Source organism: Miscanthus floridulus, chromosome 9 (assembly GCF_019320115.1).
Source record: "Miscanthus floridulus cultivar M001 chromosome 9, ASM1932011v1, whole genome shotgun sequence".
Lineage (NCBI taxonomy): Eukaryota > Viridiplantae > Streptophyta > Magnoliopsida > Poales > Poaceae > Miscanthus > Miscanthus floridulus.
Window position 1 is genome coordinate 99,993,936 of NC_089588.1, and position 22,868 is coordinate 100,016,803.

At 41.1% G+C, this 22,868-nt stretch overlaps 1 protein-coding gene and 1 long non-coding RNA gene across 2 annotated transcripts; one reads left to right on the forward strand and one right to left on the reverse strand.

Annotated features, from left to right (window-relative positions):
- Positions 1-3,239: 3,239 nt before the first annotated feature.
- LOC136483205 (uncharacterized) lies at positions 3,240-3,982 on the reverse strand. The gene is made up of 3 exons (XR_010765349.1): positions 3,852-3,982; positions 3,481-3,792; positions 3,240-3,408 (listed from the first exon to the last, which is right to left on the reverse strand). It is a non-coding gene; the product is annotated as an uncharacterized lncRNA (long non-coding RNA).
- A 13,070-nt stretch (positions 3,983-17,052) lies between these two features.
- On the forward strand, positions 17,053-22,183 carry LOC136482466 (obtusifoliol 14-alpha demethylase-like). Its single transcript, XM_066479681.1, has 2 exons — positions 17,053-17,547; positions 21,170-22,183. Exons 1-2 carry the CDS (start codon positions 17,053-17,055, stop codon positions 22,181-22,183), a joined length of 1,509 nt encoding a protein of 502 aa, XP_066335778.1.
- The last annotated feature ends 685 nt before the right edge of the window (positions 22,184-22,868 follow it).

Below are 22,868 nucleotides of genomic sequence, written 5' to 3' on the forward strand. Positions count from 1 at the left end.
TTCATGGCTGAGGAAGATATTCCCAAGACTGCTTTCAGATGTCCAGGTCATGTGGGGTTATTCGAGTGGATAGTCATGACGTTTGGTTTGAAAAATGCCGGTGCTACTTATCAAAGAGCTATGAACTTTATTTTTCATGAATACATCGGCACATTAGTGGAGATCTACATTGATGATGTAGTGATTAAGTCTGGAGATATCACAGCGCATTTAGCCGATCTGCGAAAGATACTGGAGTGCACAAGGAAGCATGGATTGAAGATGAATCCTAATAAATGTGCATTTGGTGTATCGGCAGGACAATTCTTGGGTTTTATGGTGCATCAGCGAGGCATTGAAATCAGTAGGAAGTCTATTGATGCAATTAACAAGGTGATTGCTCCTGCTAATAAGACTGAATTGCAATCTTTGATCGGTAAGATTAATTTCATTAGAAGATTCATATCTAATCTGTCGGGTAAGATCAAGGCTTTCAGTCCACTACTTAAATTAAAAGCTGATCAGGAATTCGTATGGGGAGTTGAACAGCAATTAGCCCTTGATGAAATTAAGAAATATTTATCAAATCCTCCAGTGTTAGTTCCACCTCAACATGGGAAGCCTTTCAGGTTATATTTGTCAACTGATGATGCAGTTATCGGTTCAGCTCTTATTCAAGAATTTGAAGGGAAAGAACGTGTTATTTATTATTTGAGCAGAAGGTTAGTGGATGCTGAGACGAGGTATTCGGCCATCGAAAAATTGTGTCTGTGTTTATACTTTTCTTGTGTCAAATTAAGGCATTATTTGTTAGCTGCCGAATGTACGGTCATATGCAAAGACGATGTGGTCAAGTATATGCTGTCGATGCCGATGTTAAGTGGTAGAATCGGCAAATGGATTTTGGCATTATCAGAATTTGAACTACGTTACGAATCAACTAAGGCAGTTAAAGGGCAAGTGATGGCTGATTTTGTCACTCAGCATTGTAATACCGTGGACTTTCTGGGGATTGCTCCCTGGACACTTTTCTTCGATGGGTCCACATGTGGTGAAGGAGCAGGTATCGGCATTGTGTTAATTTCACCTCTAGGGAGGAAGTATGAGTTTTCATTGCCGATTGTTGCTACAGCAACAAACAATCAAGCTGAATATCAAGCCTTGATAAAAGGGTTAGAATTGCTGAAGGGGATACGTGCCGATGTTGTTGAAATCTTTGGTGATTCTATGCTAGTTATAAATCAATTGACTGGAAGTTATGAATGCCGAAGTGAAGCTTTGATTTCGTATTATGAAAGATGTTTGCAATTGTTGAAAGGATTTAGAGGTTTTCGTCTTGAACATATCTCTCGATTGCATAACGAGGAAGCTAATCAACTAGCTCAGCATGCTTCAGGGTATCAGCCTATTCAGGAAGTGCTAACATCGGCAGTTGATACCGATGACTGGAGGAAAGAGATTGTCGATTATTTAAAGGATCCACACAGAAAGGTTGAGAGACGTATAAGGTTCCAAGCTACCAAATATGTGCTCCTCGATGATGAATTATATTATCGAACTATAGATGGAGTTTTACTTAGATGTGTTAGCAATGATGAATCGAAAAGCTTGATGGGTGAAATTCATGAAGGAGTATGTGGGGCACATCAATCGGCTTTCAAGATGAAATGGATGATCAGAAGGAATGGATACTATTGGCCGACTATTCTTGAAGATTGTTTTAAGTATTTTAAAGGATGCCAGGGGTGTCAAAAGTTTGGTAATATTCAAAGAGCGCCTGCATCGGCTATGAATCCTATAATCAAACCGTGGCCGTTCCGGGGATGGGCTATTGATCTCATTGGTCAGATTTATCCGCCATCGAGTAAAGGACATAAATTTATCCTGGTTGCTACCGATTATTTTACAAAGTGGGTTGAGGCAATTCCTTTAAAAAAGGTGACATCGGTCAATATGATTGATTTTGTGAAAGAGCATATTGTTTACCGATTTGGTATTCCTCAGACTATCACTACCGATCAGGGCACTATGTTTACATCAGGAGAATTTGATGAGTTTGCTGTAGGTATGGGAATTAAAATTTTAAATTCTTCTCCATATTATGCTCAAGCTAATGGTCAAGCTGAGGCTTCTAACAAAGGGATCATCAAACTCATTAAGCGCAAAATTGAAGAAAATCCTAGGAGGTGGCATACAGTATTAAATGAAGCCTTGTGGTCATATCGGATGTTATGTCATGGTGCAACCAAAGTAACGCCTTATCAGTTAGTATATGGACACGATGCAGTATTGCCTTGGGAAATTAAGGTTGGCTCTAGACGAATACGTTCTCAAGATCAGCTGACAGCCGATGATTATAATACTCTTATGAAGGATGAGTTGGAAGATGTGGCGGGTCATCGGTTAAGGGCTTTAGTTAGTATCGAAGAAAATAAGAAAAGAGTAGCTAGATGGTATAACAAGAAGGTGAAAGTAAAAGAGTTTGCCGATGGAGATCTGGTCTGGAAATTGATTTTACCGATTGGGACTAAGAGTTCAAAGTTTGGAAAGTGGTCTCCTAATTGGGAAGGTCCATATCGGATAAATCAGTCTGTTCCTGGTAATGCATATATTTTAGAAACCCTCGAAGGGGTTGTGTTTCCCAGAGCGATAAATGGAAAATATTTAAAGAAATATTACCCTAGTATCTGGATAGATGCATAAAAGTATAAAGTGCCGATACAATAAATAAGATTACACGTTCAACAAGGATTGGATAGCTAATATCGCACGCAGGCGAATCTGGTCGGCTTCCTCCATTTCCTTGATATCGTCATCGGCGGTACCCTCCACAGGCTTGAGTTTTTTCTTCATGGCTAAAGCTTTGCGAGCTTGGATATCTCTTTCTTGCTGAAGGGTCTTGATGGCATCGGGTAGCTGGCTTTCTTCTTGTTGGGCATGAGTTAAGGCTGCCTCAACTTCTTTCAGTTCAGCCAATAGAGCCATCTTCCTTGCTGATAAATCTAAGATTTTCTGCTTAAGTTCAGCGCCCGAAGTCTGCAAGTTGCCGATGCCCTTGTGCTTCTCATCGGCAATCTGTTTCAGTTGTAGCATCTCTTCTTTGAGTTGAGCCTGAGCTGCTCTATCGGCAATGCGCTGAGCGGCCCGTTGATATTGCAGTTGGCGGCTTTCCAGGTGAGCTGCTGGGAAGAGTACTTCTTCAACATCGGCAGGGACCTGGCCCCGAATTGTTTTGAATATTGCCTTTGCGGGGTCCGAGTCATCTACCAGTTGGGCGGTACCTTGTTGTAGCAAGTTCAGGAGGGTTTCCAACTTGGATTTAGTCTCTGCCGATATTGTTCCCAGTGCAAGGGAAGAACTTGTCTCCTCTCCATCGTCGTCAGAAATATCAATGGCAAAGGAAAATAGGCTGTTCGGGGAGTCTTGTTCCTGAGAGAGAGAGAGGGAGATCAGTTAGGGGTAAGTATGAGTATTGTAAATCAACTAGGCTGATCGGTTTACCTGTTTCAAGGCAATTTCTTGTGCTTGACTGGAGGAAGCAACCTGGAGTATGTCGTGTGGGGGATCGGCTGAGCTTGCCGATGGGATATCCTCTGTGACTTCATCGATGGTGGGCTCTTGAGGTATGACGGCCGATGACATTGGGGCAGATGTAGGGATCGGCATAGACCTTTGTCGTTTTGGCTGTGCTTCAGTATCTGTTGAAGCTTTGCGTTTTGCTTGGGCATCGGCAACGATGGGCTGGGGGGCATCGACACTTGTTGGTTGTGAAGCTTGGACATCTGGTACGTTTGCCGATGTACCCAATTGTTGCTGCAAAACAAGTATAAGAGATGATATTTAACAAGTAAAATGTAAAGTCAAGAAGCTACCTCTGAAGGTTCATCGAAGGAAGTGGTGCTTGATATCGGCGGAATTGCCGATGACGATCCAGTAGTAGCTCTTACCCCCTGATGATTAAGGTTAATACAGTTTGTGATCGGCATAAGTAAAAATAAACGAGGTTGTTACCTTAAATGCTTTGACCAAGGTTGTAGCAGCAGCCGATGGAGTAGCCCTGGATGTAGCCAATTTGGACTTGGAAGTGATGGTCTTGGTACGAATCTTCTGGTGGGTCAAAGCGGCTAAGGTGGGAGCGTTGTAGCCGATCAGCGATGTTGGGAAAATAGGCCGGAGATTGAAGGGTTTCCCACTTTTGCTCACCGATGGTGCTGGGTTGTTAACCTGTTACAAGAGAATCGGTTACTGATATATGAAGGGAAAAGCAGAAGGGAGTTAAAGGAAACTTACCGCGTCGTCAGGGATGGCGTATTCAGGGTCGATCATGTGCCGATATGTGTGAGCAGAAGTTGCGAACAATTGTTCTTTCCACTCTTGCCACCATTGCTTATATGACTCGGTGATGAAAGATATTGGTGTCCAGGTGGATATATCAACATCTGTAGTATCGGCATCGGGGGAGAGTTGTACTACCTTGTTCCAATCTGTTCCGCAGGTGATTGTTTCCCTGGGTTTGATCACATCGGCAAAGCAGAGTTTGATTGGCAATTGCCCAAAAGCCAATTGGCGGGATACTGCCGATGGGTTGTAAAATTCATAAGTAATGTTGGTGTTTTTCCTGCTGCCGAATGTGTTTACTAGAATTGCCCTGGGAGTAATGATAGCCATCATGAGCTCATTATCTTGATTCAGAGTGTTATCGGCAAAGTTGAAAAGAAGGGGGAATCTGTTGTCTTCGTCAATATAAGGCACCCAGGCCCTATGATCACGAGAAAGACCATTGTAGAAGCTTTGAAAGAATCTGCCGATTTGGTCTTCGTTGGCTTCTGTTCCAGGAAGGACAATTATGGCTTCACCAAAATTGAGGGGTGAGCGTGTTGCCGATTCATCATCCCCAAGCACATAGTCTTCAGCAATTTCTCGTGGGAATTGTTGAGCAAAAAAGTCCCATTGCAAACGTTTGTGCATATGGGCATTCAGCCACATGTTGATAAACCACCACGGGCCTCCTAGATTGCCGATGGGTTCGCCGAGCAAAAGTTTCTGAGACACTTGATGAAGAAGATGATAAGTGGAGCTCAGAAGGTATCGGCCAAGAGGAAACCTTACGCCATTAGCCAAAAGTTCAGCTGCAGGGAGGAAGGCGTTGGTTGGTCCTACTGATCGACCACAGAAGATGAATTTTTCCAACCACATATTCAGGAATGTGGCATGTTCCCTCTGGTTAACTGTCCCGGTCTTTTGGTATTCTTGAATGTATCCTGTCCAACCGCCGATGTTGCGGGTATTTACCCTGTATTCAGGCTTTCTACCATAGATGGAGCCTTCATCGGCAGTTGAGATGTCCAAGCCAGTAAGCATATGGATATCGGCAAGGGTAGGAGTGGCTGGGCCATGTCCAAACATAAAAGTATTGGTCGTGTCTGACCAGAAATAAGCAGCTGCAATCATCATTGATTCATTTTTCTGCATATCGGCAATAGATAGCCTAATGCATTGGTCTAATCTTCGTTCTGCCCAGTGTACTTGCATCGATCTATTAACTCTCAAGTACCAATCTTTCCACCCCTTGGTGGTTTTGGGCCAAGATCGGAATGTGTCTTTCCACAAATTCAGAGAAAAATTTTGGGCTCTAAAGGGGATTCTGTTAACCTCTGCATTGATCAGATCGGTTGGATCTGGGTTGCCCATTGGACCGAGGCATTGGACGTGCGGTTGATCGGTTGGGATAATTAATTTGTTGCGCAGTTCCTAAGGTTATAGAATCCAGAGAACAGAAGAAAGGAAAAATCACCGACTGAATGAATTTGCGAAAAAGATTAAAGTAAAGGGTAATGGAAGTGGAGCGAACCGCGGGGACGTCGAAGTTGATGGCCATGGTCCTGAGGAAACTTGAAGTTAGCGCCGGAGAAGGGTTCTCCTTGGTTGAGGTCGCGCGGTTGTTCGTCGGAGTCGCCGCCGGAGAGAGAAAATGCCAAGGATTGGAGGCTGAAAGTAGAAAATGAGGGTTCCGGAGAAATCTATTTATAAGCCGCCCGGAGTAAGGGTATTTTGGACTTATCTCTATATCGCGCGCATATAGGTCGAGACGGTTCAGAAGGATATGGTAACTGTTCGCACAATAATCAGGGGATTGTACAGATGAGTTGATGACAAGTAATCATGACTTGGAAGGGATATCGATACAGGATATTTTAATTCTGAAAATGGCAGCATTATCATGTTAAGATCTTGCCGATGGGTTATTGCTTCGGTATCTTAACCATAATCAGGGCAAGAGTGGTTGGCGATTGTGCGATATTTACTGAAGTGCGTGAATCAAGATTAGATTTGATTGGATTTGATAACAAATCAAGTTTTGGCTTGGAGAATGAGTTACGGTAATCGGGCGAAGGCAAGCGTTATCTGGAGTAAATTTCGGAGCATTAATGGTTTTATACTCCGAAATTGGGGGGCATGTGTTGACACCGTTTTTTGCACGTGTCAAAATAATCGGAGTGGACTAATCGGCAAGGGGAAAGTTATTGAATACTTTGATAACCGATGAAAGCCAGCTTGTAAAGATGGTTGCCGATAGCTGGTGATGGTCGATGGAGAAGTTGATTTGGACTCGGACGTTGCCGATGAGGTTGGAGGTGTTGTTGTCAATGCCGATTAAGGGAGGCTGGAAGACTACTGCCGATGAAACAGGGAATATGCCGATGAAGGAAGGCTGGAAGACTACTGCCGATGAAACAGGGAATATGCCGATGAAGGAAGGCTTGAAGACTACTGCCGATGAAACAGGGAATATGCCGATGAAGGAAGGCTTGAAGACTACTGCCGATGAAATAGGGAGTATGCCGATGGGAAGGAGGACAGTGAGGTTTCCATCGTAATTGAGGCGGACAGGGAAATAGATAGAAGTTGATTTCCTTTTCTATATTAGTTAGAGTATGATTCATGTAAGAGTCACGTGTTTCCTTAGATATGGGATTGGTGTCCTAGTTGTGTTTGGTTGTGTCTCTTTAGATCAGGGTATAAATATGGAGTAAGGGGCAATGTAAGAGGGATATCAATCAACATCAAAACCAACTTTTACTCCTATTTGCATCTACTTACTTTTCGGCGACTTCGTCAATTTGCATACTTTTTCTTTTTTACGAGTTCTCATTGAATCGGCGAGCTGCATCGTTTCAGTGCGACCTTCGGCGATTCTCGAGTTCCGCGTGAGCACCTCTTGGCCGTGACTTCCGGGCGTATCGCTGTTGTCAGGACTAAAGTGTTCGTATCTTCATCCTTGTCGATTAACAGGTCAAATCGACTGGCACGCTTTGGATATCGATTCGGGTATTAGCCCTTTGTGTTTGCAGATCCACTTTTGCATCAACAAGCTGGTAGAGCCCTTGTTTGTTTCCATCTTTGTTTTTTCTTTGTCAAAAAAACAGGTACAAGAATAAGTGTGGGGGAGATCTCTCAAGCATAACGAACACACATTCGAGATCTCCCACCAACACGTTGCACAAACATCAACCAATCCAACATAAAGAAGGACAGAATAGATGGATCCAAAGAGGATTGGTTGAACCTCTGGTTCAGCTAAACCACCTCTGACTTCCCTCAGCACCTTATTCTTCTTCAAGCGATGGTTTGTGCAACATTACCCTCAACTCCCTAAATTCTTGAGTTTAAACAAACATAATCTTGATAACTAAAATTAAACTCAACAAACCAACTATGCCTCCATGCAATTTTATAAACCACACTTCGTTCAAAATTTCAAAAGGTGACATGATCATAACATTTTTGAAATAGAAGCTTGCATAAAGTTTGTTCCATATACATATACTTATGCTTGTGGTAAAATATTTTGATAGGACAATCATGTTGACTAAATTGTTGAGAGTTGTGATATAGTTCTGACTTAGAAATCCTACCGTTTCTAGTCAAAGTACTCAGAGAATTTGTTTTGATAAAAATGCTATAAAACCATAGTGTCACATACTCCTCAAATGGTGAGCAATTCCTACCAAAGCCAAATATGACATCTTGCAAGATTTAAGCTTTCTACATATGCTGCTCGTTTTTGTGCTGAGTTTGGTCAAGTCTTGTTGACCCTTGTTGAGAGACTTATCATACTTCCAAGATCAAGATCACATACACGCCACATATATATATGCTACTTCAACACTGGAAGTACGCAAAAACATGCCATCCATTTCCACCAAATAAATACTCCATGCTCTAAAAAGTATGGTCTCTCTCCAAATATTATTTTTAGTAATAGAGACATGGTCCATGCAAAAATATGAAAAAAAATATATGGACACTTGAAGGTCCATGTATAAATAAAATAAAAATAAATGATGAGCACATGAAGGCTCATGCTTAGTAAAAAAACAAAGAAAGAGAAAGATAGCCATGTCTCAAAATAATAAGTTATAGAGGGAGATCACATCTACAAAAGGAGTATATTCATACCCTTTTCTGCACACATGCACATCTTGATCTAAGAGTATGACACTTCTCTCCTTCGATCCTCGATTTGATTTTACAATATATGCGATGCAAGTATGCTATCATGTTTATCCCTACCCAAGCTCCACATAAACCTTTTAAAAAGTAGGGCAAAGCAAAAGAATGCAAGACACTACTATGCCTTGGTAAGGAATTATACACCCCTGAGTGATTTGAGAGTACAATTGAGGAGTCTAAGTGATATATGCTTTCTTTGAAAAAACTTTGAAAACTCCAAGTTACTAAGATGTGAATTAGGGAAGATGACTTTGTTCCAAGAGCTGTTCCTTTTTTCAACAACCCAAGGAAACATGTTAGCTAATGCCACATATCCCTCCTGTGTAAAGAATGTTTTCGAATCACTTTTATGCTAGCTATATATCTCGAGATGTTATGCTCGTGATTACTTTTATCTCTAAGCTTTGCTTGAGGACGAGTAAAGGGGTAAGTGTGGGGGAACTTGTTGGCAGTCCTTAACTCTTATTTATAACCACCAACACTCGCATAAAATCCACTCAAAAGAACACCAAACATAGAATTAGGGCTTATAACTAATGAATTCCACGAGTTTTGGTATTTGACCATTTGCAGGAGGACATGTGTGGAAATACACATAAAAGGCTAAGAAAGTGCAAAGGAACAAAGCATAAATACCATCCTACACAAGCCCTAGAGAACAAGGCCCACTACTAGGCAAACCAGGGCCCAAACTAGGTGGAAAACAAGGCCAAACCCAAACCAAACCATATCCAAATGGCATTAACACCAGTAGGCATGGCCCACACATCCCTAGAGGCCTGCCAGACAAAGATTGGGCCGAGATGGCTCCTCCAGGGTGTGGTCGCACCCAGGGGGTGGCTACACCCCTATGGACGTGCTTCGGGCCAATCTTTTGCGAGGCGGTGCACTTAATGCCTTGTAGGATAGAGTGGGGTGGATGCCTCAAATATTCCTTCGGAAACCATCCTTTAGCTGCTCTAAAAGGAGGGGGAGAGCCCCCCAAAGGACAACAACACAACAAGGAGCAAGAGCAAGACCAAAGAGCACCACTCCAAGGCTTAAGCCATAGCTATCTAGAGTTGAGTAGTAGGGAGAGATGTGAGGGAGAGTACAGGAAAGTGTCAGACTTATCGGTAGTCTTCCTCTGCTTGTACCTCGACGAACACTTGTACCTCAATGTATTCTTTTGCTAAGTTAGTGTTCATGATTCTTATGGTATTAAGTCTTTTGTTTAGGCAAGCTTTACTCTTATTTGCTTGCGGATTTGTCGTCCGCTCTCATAGCGGATACTCTAGTAGAGGGCTCCTGATAGAGACGAATAACCCTGTACGATGCTAGACTAGTAGTCAATAGCATAGACGTGGTGTCTAGGCTAGAGGCTACCTTTGTTTGCCTTATGCCCCATGGTTGAGGGGTAGGCGGCAGGTGGTGACAGCCCTGTCCATCCCTTGTAATCCCCCACGTTCGGGTTCAGCGTAAAGCTACAGGCCGACATCGCTTGGCAGACCAAGTGATCACTTGTGCCCCAAGTAAGCAAATAGAAGTAGAGTTTATCTATCCATAAACGTGTCAATGTGAAAATCTGGATCCCGCGCCTGTGGACACAATGGCAAGCCTGAATGTCCTTCCGATGTAGGATAAGCCAGTTTTGGATCCGGGGGCATGTCAGTCAATTTGATCTGCAATTGAGAAGGGAGAGATTGATAAGTAATTTAAGGTGGAATGTGCTGGTATTGCTCTAGACAGTTCCGAATGTGTGGCTAAATAGCCAATGAGTAAGGCCATCGACTACAGAGTCGACACCCTGATGATGTGATATTCGTGTAAGCACAGTTCTTATCAGCTAATTAACCAAGACAAAAACAAAAGATTAATAAACTGTCTAGATTCACCCTAACATCCCTATCAAACTGTTCAAACTAATGCAGCCTTGATAGAAACAGTAAAATAAAGCTATCAGATTTATGAATCTAATCATAGTAATGATAAATGCTCATAAACATATCATAGCATGAAAGCACTATCCATCGGCTATCTTAGAGAAAGAGCCGATGAGGAAAAAGCAGAGTATTATAATGTAGCGAGCTATCGGCTATAGAGCCGATGTGATGTAAAAGGATTATAACATGCAAGCAATCATTCATTTAATATAAATAAACCTATAAACTAGCCAGATCAATCTATCATTGCTACCAAATAGGTCAAAATGATGCAGCGTTGGTGTAAACAATAAACCGAAGCCAAATAACCTATAGATCTATTCATAACTCAACAAAATCATGAGAATATGTCATATATATGAAAGCACGAGCCATCGGCTATATAGCCGATGTAAGCATAGCAAATGAATAGAACCATGCTTTGCTAGTAAACAGATCTACAAACTAGCACACTCACGCTAGCGTCTCCATCAAATAGGTCGATACGATACAGTGATGATGGTAGCCGATAGATGAGAGACTACCAACCGGTAGGCCTCTTTACAGCAAGGCAAGCCTCTAAATACACACTATGACTGGTTAAGGCTAAGAAACAATCAGCCGATAAAGTGTAATCTGACATCAGAAATGGTAGCTTATCGTGACAGGGCAATAAGATGACAGATTAATATGATAGAGGCCGATGAATCTTAATCTTATCTGGGCAAATTGGTGATATTGCAATATTTAATAAATTAAACACCGTGATATCAATAACTAACCTATACCAAACCATGCAAGAGATCAAATGATTCAGCCTTGCAAGATTAGATACAAGTCATAACTAACTAGAATTAAATCACGCCAGAGGTCAAACGATGCAGCCTAACGGGATAAAACACTTGTTGTGACGGAACTTACAGGCAAACCGGAGATCGAAACCGATGCAGTCCTGCTTACCGAAGAACTCGCCGGGTTCTATAGTACTCCTACTCCTAAGGTGTGGCTTGACGCTGAAAGGTTTGTATTTGATTGATTTGATATCTTCTTTTACAATAGCCGGGGTCTATGTTTATACGTTGGGCTTAAACACGAATCCTAGCCAAGTAAAACTTATTACAAAACTTGGAAAATAAGAAAAATACTCTAGCTAAGGTAAATTGGACTCTACACTTTCCTTTCTAGTAGAATCCGACACATTTTATGCCTTAGCTGACCTAGTTGGCACCTTATTCCTTGAATCGGCTGAGTCCGCCCCTTCACGTCTGGGCTGATGCTGACGTCATTTAGCCTAATCTAGTGATGCTTCTAGGTGTTTTCCTCGAATCTCGATTCCTGCATTCCATTCCAAAATTTGGTGTAAACACATGGCCCCAATTTTGGGATAAAATAATTTTATTTCAAAATTATCACTTGTGATCATTACGCTCGCTGTGTTTCAACCATCCATTCTGAGTCTTCACGTATGGCTCCTCGATTCTCGGACCAGATTCTATAATTGCGCCTTGACGCCTCCATTTTCTTTATCCTGCTTTTCTCGCTTCCTTCTTCCTTTTTTCGAGTGCATCTGTCACTGTAGCTATTCGCCTTGAGTGAAGGCCTAAAGGAAATCTCCACCGACTGGATCTGATCTCTAGGTCCTTTGATCTATGGCGACTTCAACACATGTTCCAGAGGTATGTTGGATCTTTCTTTGCTCTCAATCTTTCAAGATTTTGGATCTCAAAACCATCTCTTTTGATTTATTTTCCTCCTTTCCTCTTAGGATCTAAGGGATGACATCTTGATTCCTCATGCCAAATATCCTGGAATGCACTTCTTGGGCCCCATGGGAAATCCTGATCTGATCGAGTTTATCAACTTGGAAACCCAGCGGCTTCCCTTTAAAATGTCTCATATGAGTTTGTCTGATTGGGCAAATACTTTTAGATCATGGCCGACCCCAACTATTGGCTGGAGAGATTGGTATCGTCATATATCAGCTAAGAAGCAAGCTGATTGGGACCGGATTAAAATAGGACAATGTCTCGCACTCTCTTTGTCCGATCTGGAAAGGAATGAACCTTTATTGATAGCTGCATCTCACTTCTGGTCGGATGCCCTGAATGTATTTCTGTTCAGAAATGGGCCAATGATGATAACCTGAGCTGATGTAGTAATGATAACCGGCCTTAATATTACTGAATTCATTTCCACTTTCAGAATGTTTGACCAGACATCGCATAAACTCCACTCGAAAGAGCATGGTGGATGGTCTGGTTATGTCTCTAGACACACCAAAATTGGGTCCATTGGTGAAAGAGAACACACAACTTTTCTGAACATGTGGTTGGAGAAATTCATTTTTTGTGGAACGAGTGTTGGCCCTACTAGCAACTATCAGTGCATGGCAGAACACTAAGTCTGTGGTCAGAAAATTCCACTTGGAGACTACTTGCTTGGGTCAGCTTACTCTTTGCTACACCAAGTTTTAGTAAAACTGTTAAAAGGGGAATCAATTAGTAATCTTGGTGCCCCTTGGTGGTTTATTCATCTATGGTTGAATCTGTATATGCAAAAGGCGATGAACCGTGACATCAGGATAAACACTTTTCCATCCTTTGACTATGCAGAAAACGAAGAACCAATAAGGCATCGATGTATGTCATTTGGTGAAGCAGCATCGGCTTTTTCTTGGCCACCATCATCTCCAACCGATACAGCTGATTTCTTTAAGATTTTCTACAACGGTTTTACCATTGACACAATGATATGGTTCATCTATGAGGGTGCTGATGATTTTGAGCTTCCAGCCTTTAGATTTTCTAAGGTCTGTAATGACAGTACTGAAGTCTTTCAACGTATCGTCAGTCCTGGGATTCTTCCAGTTGATTTTCGTCAAGGCCGGACTCCGCAAACCGTCATATGAATTTTATAATCCATCAGCAGCAGCTCGTCAATTGGGGCTTGGGCAACTGCCAATCAAGCTCTATTTTGCTGATAAGCTCAGACCAAGAGATATATAAAGGATGGCATAGAATGCAACAAGATCAGTCAGCTTGCATTGGCAATCCCTCGTGTTGACCCATCAGTTGTTGTGTGTGGTCTTTTCAGTTCCAATTTGTTCAACTAATGGTGGGCAGAATGGAAAGATCATCTTTTTTGTCATGCTGTCAAAACTTTCTGCCAGCGTCTTTGCAATAGTTATGAAGCTGATAATGAAGTAAGAGACTTCAAAAAACTAACTGTATGGTTTGATTTCCAAAACATCTAACCATTTTCTTCATAGGATGTTGATATAGATCCACCCATGGTCAGTAGGAGTGGCCAGCCGATTGGTTATGCATTGTGGTGTCCTGAACCACGTTTAGGAACTAACACCCCATCATTAGCCAAGGTGATGAAGAGTTTAGACCCGATATTGATTCCAATGAAGCACAAGGCTATTGGGGCTCAGACATTGAAGATGACAAACAAGAAGGTGCGTATGACTCCATCGGCTACTCAGGTAAAAATACCCAATGAATGGGTTTCCCATTTTCATCGGGTGTTTGTTGTACTGGGCATCTTCTGATTCTGATTGATATTTCCATTTAGCCAAATCCATTCGATAGTGTGGGAGGATCAAGTCTTCAGACTTCTTCGACTGGCGCTACTAAGGTAGTTGCACAATATATATGGACCATATGATCATTGTTAGCTTATTATTTCTTCTTTACAACTAATAATTAGAGAATCAGCCAGAGGAGATCAAAATCTTCTTAATTTGCCGATCATTCAGGTGGAGGATGATAGCACTCAGAATGCTAATGAGTCGATTCCTAACCTCTTAGAGCTGATTTAAGATGAAATGGCTGGTGAGGCAACTATCGATGGTCAGGAGATCCACCAGTCAAACAATGGTATGGATTTTACTATATCGACTTCATCTCTTATTCCTTTTCATTCATCGGCTAGCAATAAATGATTATCAGTTGATGTAGAAACAAACCCTGGTACTTTTGAGCCGATTCAGCCAACTGTGGATATGAGCCTTGGTGCAGAAACGGCTGTTCCTTCACTTCGGCAAGAGGCTCGGCTGAAACAGGTATCATTCTTACTTGTTTGTATTTATATTGGTTGATGCCTTATTCTCTTTCAAAACTTGTAGGCCCAAGAATCTCCTCCTCTTAGTTTGCTTGAGCTTAATCTTGAAGATTACTTTTGCGAGACCGAAGTATGCTCAAGAGACACATAGACACACCTGACAGTCAATCCTTTAGCCGATGACATAAAGGACTGGTTGCAAGACATGTTGTTCTATTTGGAAAAGGATGTCGTCGATTTGGTCCGAGATGCAGAGCCAATCCATAATGTCTTTAGAGCTATCAAGGATAAACTAAGTCCAGAACTCCTCTTGGCTCTTTCACCGGTGGCTTATATTGAAGCTCATGAACCCAAAGTTATAGCAGCCCAAGGATGTTTAGCTGATTGGCTATCCTATCAATGATGGTATTGTACCGGTTGGATGACAGTCTGAAATCAGTCTAGGTGGGGCGCTCCTGATGATGGTGATCTTGTGGGTACAAATGTATACCATCTGTAGAGGTGATCAATATATACATATAGCCGTGTACACGGTCATGGGCATTCCTATGATTCACGCTTCACTTGACTAGAGAGTGGTGTCTTCTTCTCTTCCCCCTGGGTTTGGATAAGGATCTAGGCTAAGGCCGTTGAGGCTAGGATGAGTGGGAGTTGTCCTTGTCGACTAGAGAGAGTGGTGGTGAGATGTGAGAGTGTGGTGTGACTGTGTGGATGATGGGATGGGATGAATGGATAAATGGGTTAAAACTTGAGAATAACTACAACTTTATGATGAGATTTGCATAGGAAACCCACAGCCAAATAGTAGGTTCTTTCTTTACCCTTGCATACTACGTTCCACATAGCAAAGCAAAGTGTAGGGTGGGAAATAGTGGTCAGTATGAATCGTACTGAAAATTGTTGATACATGTGAGGAGCCTGAGTACGACTACACCGCTGACGGATGGGAGGATTAGAGGGTCTCTTCCTACGCTCGAGTCTGGCTGTGGAGATGGAGTCTTCACCCGCGGAGATGCTATTTTGGATGTTGCGTGTGTGATGTGCGATTCCGGCATGTGGTGATGTAATAATTATGGGTAAACCTCTCTATTTGTACCCTTCTATGATAGGTATTCGCAATGTATGAACTGTGGTATCATCTAGATCTCAATAATGTGATGGCATGATCTCTTGGGACTATCACATTATGGTTTGTTTTGTGGATTTCCCTTCGAGGGAATCATGGATCGTTTTAGAGAATATCTCCAGGTCTATAACTGGGGTTTATAGACCATGATCTAACTCGGATAAAATTACTTTCATTCACGGTGTCAACATGTGTCCATGTCATCCTCAGACTGATGATTATCAAGTCCTCATCGGCCAGCTTCTTGAATTGGTCTTGATCCCACTTTGACTTTGGTCAATGTTGTCTTTATTGCCTTCCATATGCGTGTTTGTTCCCCTTGTGCTTGGTGTGGATCACCCATGGTCCTCTTGGCCTTGGTCCTTCAATCCAAGCCTTATGTCGTCCCTTCAGCACCCATGGTACATTGGCATGACACGCTGTTTTTCCTCTATCTATCTATCTATCTATCTAGATAGATAGATAGATAGATAGATAGATAGATAGATAGATAGATAGATCTATCTATCTATCTATCTAGATAGATAGATAGATAGATAGATAGATAGACAGATAGACAGACAGATAAACAGACAGATAGACAGACACACAGACAGATAGACAGAGAGATAGATAGACAGACAGATAGACAGACAGATAAACAGACAGATAGACAGACACACAGACAGATAGACAGACAGACAAACAGATAGATAGATAGATAGATAGATAGATAGATAGATAGATAGATAGATAGATAGATGGACAGATAGACAGGCAGATAGATATATAGATTGATAGATAGATAGATAGAAAGATAGACAGACAGACAGACAGATAGATAGATAGATAGATAGAGACAGACAGATACAGACAGATAGATAGATAGATAGAGACAGACAGACAGATAGACAGGGAGATAGATACAGAGAGACAGAGAGACAGATAGACAGATAGATAGATAGATAGATAGATAGATAGATAGATAGATAGATAGATAGATAGATAGATAGATAGATAGATAGATAGATAGATAGATAGATAGATACAGATAGACAGAAAGACATACAGATAGATAGATAGATAGATAGATAGATAGATAGATAGATAGATAGATAGATAGATATTCTATAGTAGTTATCGTCAGCGTGCCCTTTATAAGGAACGCGTAGCATAGCATGGGTAGGCCAGCCCGTAGCTCACCATCGCTGGACGCCACACCGTGGTGATCCATCCCTGTTCCGCATTGTCTTTCCAGTTCTTCCCTAGATCACGTACCTAGATCAGGTGAGGCTACATACCTCTCATGGATTGTAAATTCGCTTCTAAACTAGCCGCAGACATTTTTTAGAAAAGATTCTAAACTAAATGCATTCACTTGCTTGTTTTTTGTTTGCTCTCACTCTTGAATAGTCTTGCAGTGCAGTACTCTTCTATTACCAGGCTGCTTGGTTCTACAGGTTTTCAATCAATATATGTAACTGCAGCATGGACATGGTAAACAGTAGTGCCGTGCCATTCTCCATTGCACTTGTTTTCATCGCTGCAGTAATCACCAAGGTTGCCTGGGCAAAAATAACAGCTGTTTCGGCATCATCATGCAATAATACCCAGTCTCACCCCCCTGAGGTTATTACTGGCATCACCTCAGCCATTCGACTTCTACATACACTTGTAACCAAGGGTTTCACATCCATGCTTCAAGAGCAATACACAAAGTTAGGAAGTGTGTTCACAATAAGTTTCTTAGGGATGAAAACAACATTCCTGGCTGGGCCGGAGGTCTCAGCTCATTTTTATCAGGGACTGGAGTCTGAGATCAGTCATGGTAATATCCTTGAGTTCACTGTCCCCATGTTTGGCAAAGATGTCGCCTTTGGTGTGGATATCGCCACCCGAACTGAGCAGCATCGCTTCTATCTTGATGCGCTAAAACCGGCTAAGTTGAGGTGCCATGTTTCTCCCATGCTTCATGAAGTGGAAGTAAGTAACATAACATGCATGCATGCCTACTTTCATTTGTTCTTCCCCCACCCCCCCCCCCCTCTTTCTCACACACACATGTGATGCCTTGTGAGAAAATTAATACAATTAACAAGATATAGTTATAATGTTATATACACATTATCTAAAAAGTAGCCAGCTTTTAGTAAGAGCAAGAACAAATAATGAAATTAAAACTATGAGGCCGTGTTGTCTCCGCGACCTCTGAGCATGGCCACGTTAGTTTGCTCTGCTAGCTCCATCTGATATGATTTGTATGGCTTGGATCGCTGAACACACAAACATAGCAAAATCTGATAGTGCACAGCAGCCTAGATTCTGTTGCATGCTGCCGGTGGTTTAGATAGTCCATGCGTGCATGCATGCATACTGCAGTGGTCACTATCTCATGCATGCCTACCTTCTACTGCAACATGTCCTTATGGCTTCTTCTTGTGGAATACATCAACGCTATAGGTTATATAAAACATGCATGCCAAAAGTAGGTGCTTATATGTGTCTATCGGTGATATCTAATATTGCGCTAGTATTGTTTATTGATAGGAGGCCAAAAAATAGCACTCTACCTAGAAATGACACATTATTCTAGCATTGAAAAAAATATGAAAGTCTGGCCATGTACTTGATTGGCCTTGATAAATTAATATGTTTAATGAAGTTAATTGCACTGCAAATAACAATTTTATATGACCAGAGTAGAGCCTATGCATGTTCAGGTACAAAGAACTGTGGCTATTCAGAGTCATGATCACCACATAGTAATACATGAGAGAGAAAGAGAGTATGATGGTGACATTTCAAGCATGCATCCCGTCTGATGCCCTTTTGTCTTCTTCGTGTGGAAGTGCATGCACGCTAGCACAGCAACACATTGAATGCCATACCTGTTCATGATATTGACCCTTCATGCTACAATTTCCTACCTTCTCGCAATATTGATGCATCGATGCAATGAACATGGATCAAGTATTATATTAGTCACTCTTATGATATTTTCTTTGTATAAATGATGCACTATAGCATGAAAAAAACTGATCAGGCATTCAATTATTATCTTTGGTATTTTTGAACGCCGATCATTGTTCTTGAGAGTTTAGTGGATACAATCAATTTATTTGCACATCATGCAACAACATGGGCTAATAAGATTTGAACCCATGGTAATCTCCAAATAATTGCATATATGTATGTGTTGTCGCATTACAATTCGATGCTGCTTACAGTGAACCGAGAAGCATAGAAATAATCGGGACGACAGTCTCATTAAGCCATGATGATACTTCACTTTCATTACATCAACTCTCCTACACCAGACATGAAAATGAACACGGCCTCCTTCACATGAATATGCTCTTCACACGCTCTTGGTAGGAAAACTGTGCATAATCATAACATTGAGCCACAGAACAACAACACAAAGTTAACTTCCTACTGAAATGAAGCATCTTGAGCGAGCCGCGTTCCGCCCGTCTTACCGCGCCACCACACTTGGCCATGCTGCCCACGCCACCACACTTGACCTCCTAAAAATAAACATAATAGCAACTTTTTGGTGCTTATTAATATGGATAATTGCACAATTATGGGGCATGGACAAATGCCACTAGCAAAAAACACAACAAATTAGATATGCTTGATTAACCTAATCTAATACTCATGACATCCTACAATTGTTGTAGTGTCAAATATCTAGAGATTTTGGATACCGCAAATCCTAACATTGCTTCTTGATCATAAATAAACTATATATTAATAAGAAAAACTTCTAGGGTCATCTTATTGATAAATTACCTCCATATAGTTGAAGCAAGGCTCTAATTGATTATCCCATAGTCATGCATGACCCTTAATTTGAGGAATAACAAGGAAAAATAAGTTTTAAAACTATTTGTTTAAATATGAATATGGACTAACAAAATTTTCTCCAACATTTAAGCTAAATAAAAATGATATATGGTCATTAAAACTAAGCAAACAAAATGCATTACAAATTGTCATAGGTACATAAAAATGGTAAACAATTTTTTGATAAGATACAGATGCCTTTATTGATAGAATAGGAGGGACAAACCTGTTCTGATTAAAAAAAGATGTAAATAGAATATATCCCAAAAGAGTTATCCGCATCGAAGCGTGGGCACCAATGGCTAGTAAGTTTCGTTGACAAAACAACCATCAAAATAGGTTTGGCTTTATTTGTACTGATTTTGGAGTTTTCTCTCTCATGTAAGTGGATATCATGTTGTGTTTCTTTCCATTATCTAGTGTTATTGCATTATATATAGGCGAGGATGAAAGTCAGAGTTTCATTATTGTTAACTGGAAAATTTTGACATATTAATTCATTTATAGTGTATTCTTTCTGAAACACTTTCTTTTTTTCCGTAAGACGGATAAGTTGATTCATGAAAAAGATTTAAGATGACCAGTGAAAAGGACATATAAAATAATATCAGCATTTATTAATACTCTCTCCGTCCTATATAAGGTGTCCAATCATTCAAAATTTGTCCTAAATTATGTGATTTAGGAGAAATAACTCTGTATAACTCAATTTAAAAGACAACATCCACATGCGTTATGCATACCATTAATGTCTATCACCAACTTAAATATATGGGTAATCACAATATCTTAAAGGAAGATTACATGCGTCATTTGCTATATGTCCTAGAATTCCTAGTATACCTTGTATTTTAAGACGGAGAAAGTAATCTTTAACTACGTATATATCGTTATTCAGAATTTTCCATTTTATGTTGCATGAGCATATTTTTTACTTACGAATTATTTAGCGTGAGTAGGCTTGATAATCTCCTGTGCAACTGTCTAGCTGTACTATATTGCTGTATGGTATGTGTGTGGACTAAATGGGTGTTCGGATCAAGGGACTAAAGTTTAGTCCTTGTGTTTGGATGCTAATTAGGAGGACTAAACATGCGCTAATTATATAACTAATTGCAAAAGCCGTGCCTAATTCGTGAGACGGATCTATTAAGCCTAATTAATCCATCATTAGCATATGTTTACTGTAGCACCACATTGTCAAATCATATACTAATTAGGCTTAATAGATTCATCTTGCAAATTAGTCTCAATCTGTGCAATTAGTTTTGTAATTAGTCTTGGTTTAATACTTTAAATTAGTATCAAACATCCGATGTGACATGGACTAAACTTTAAGAGGTGGAAACCAAACACAAGATAAATATGACAGATCAAGGACCAATGGATGTGTGTAGAGCATACCAGTGTGGGTGGTTTCGTATCACTATCATTTTCCTAATGTTGTTGCTTCGTCTAGTGACAAATAGAAGATATATTATATTAAGCATTTCAGTTGCCCAACTTCTCAAATATGACTATAAAGATATCTTTCAAAATATTTATTTTAGAAATATGATAATGATATCATAGATTTGCCTTGAAAAGTAAAGTAATAACACCACCAATTAATCTGATAGCGTTTTTTTAAATGTAGTGTGGGCATAGCTAAATATTGAAGACTGCATCATTATTAGGAGTATCTAAGAAATAAAGTTTTTTCTTGTCAGGAAGAGTACATATATGTTTATAAATGGTCATGCATTTTGGTACACAGAAATACTTTGCGAAATGGGGACAGCATGGTACCGTTGATCTAAAGCAAGAACTGGAGCAGTTACTCATGTTGATCTCAGCCCGTTGCCTACTTGGGAAAGAGGTTCGGGAGAAGATGTTCGACGAGGTTTTCTCTGCATTCCATGAACTCACAGAAAACAGCTTGCAGCTGACCAGTTTGCTGTTTCCATATGCCCCAACGCCTACGACTCGACGTCGCGACAGGGCGAGTGCTAGGCTCTCAAGCATTTTCGCTGAGATTGTTCGATCGCGTAAGAGCACCAACCGAGTCGAGGAGGATGTTCTGCAGAACCTGATGGACTCCAAATACAAGGATGGCCGCCCCACGACTGAAGCCGAGGTTACCGGGCTCATAATTGCCATCCTCTTTGCTGGGAAGCACACAAGCACGACCAGCAGCACGTGGACTGGAGCTCGCCTTCTAAGCCACACAGAGTGCTTGGAGGCTGCCCTTGAGGAGCAGCAGCAAATTGTCAAGAAACATGGGGACAACATAGACTACGATACCCTTCTGGAGATGAGTTTCCTACACTGCTGCATCAAGGAGGCACTTCGGATGCACCCTACAGCACCAATATTTCTTCGCAAGGTGCGCAAGAACTTCACCGTGCGGACTAGAGAAGGCTACGAGTATGAGATTCCGAGTGGGCATACCATAGCAAGCCCTCTGGTGATAAACCACAACATTCCTTATATTTACAAGGACCCTGATGTGTATGACCCGCACCGGTTTGGTCATGGAAGGGAGGAAGACAGAGTTGGCGGAAAGTTCACTTACAACGCGTTCAGTGGTGGAAGACATGCTTGCCCTGGCGAAGCTTATGCCTATATGCAAGTGAAGGTGATATGGAGCCATTTGCTAAGGAACTTTGAGCTCAAGTTGGTGTCATCATTCCCCGAGACCAATTGGCTAAAGCTTTCCCCAGAACCTAGAGGGAAAGTGGAGGTGAGTTACAAAAGACGGATGCTACCTAGGAGCATGTTGGAAAACTGATGATTACTTTTGTATGAAATGTTTTATATGTGCTTGTTTGTGTAATAAACATGTTTCTATGCCCACACTTGTTGTACACTGAGGAAGGGATCGCCAAAGTCTCGTACAAATATACATTAACAAAATGAAAAAAGTGTCCGTCTTTTTTATGCCACATGAAAGCTTTTACTGAACACTTACATTGAGTAGCAATTTTGGAGAACTGGCTTGGCATAATAATTAAAAATATGAGATCATTTCTTGGTTTCGAAATATCACCGTCTCATAGTAATGATTTTTAGGTAAAGGATATTGAAAGGATGAAGATGCCAAGAACAGGGTGAATTGGGCTAATCTAAAATTTCTCACAACAATTAAGTCCTACCACTTAGCCCATTTCACTCCTTGTGCTTAAAAGTGATTTCTATTGTTCTACCGCACAAAGAGTTTAGCACCCTAGGTTCCAATCCTACTCTAGCATAGCAATTCTAGTATAGTAAATACGAGAATGTAAGTGCTCAAATGTAAAAGATCAAAGTAAAGAGAGGGAAAGGAACACGGTGATGTTTTTTCGAGATATCAGAGAGTCGGCACTCCCCACTAGTCCTCGTTGGAGCACCCGCGCAAGGGTATCGCTCACCCTCAATCCACGCAAGAACCGAGTGATCTATATAGACTGATTCTTCATCACTACGACGCGGTGAAT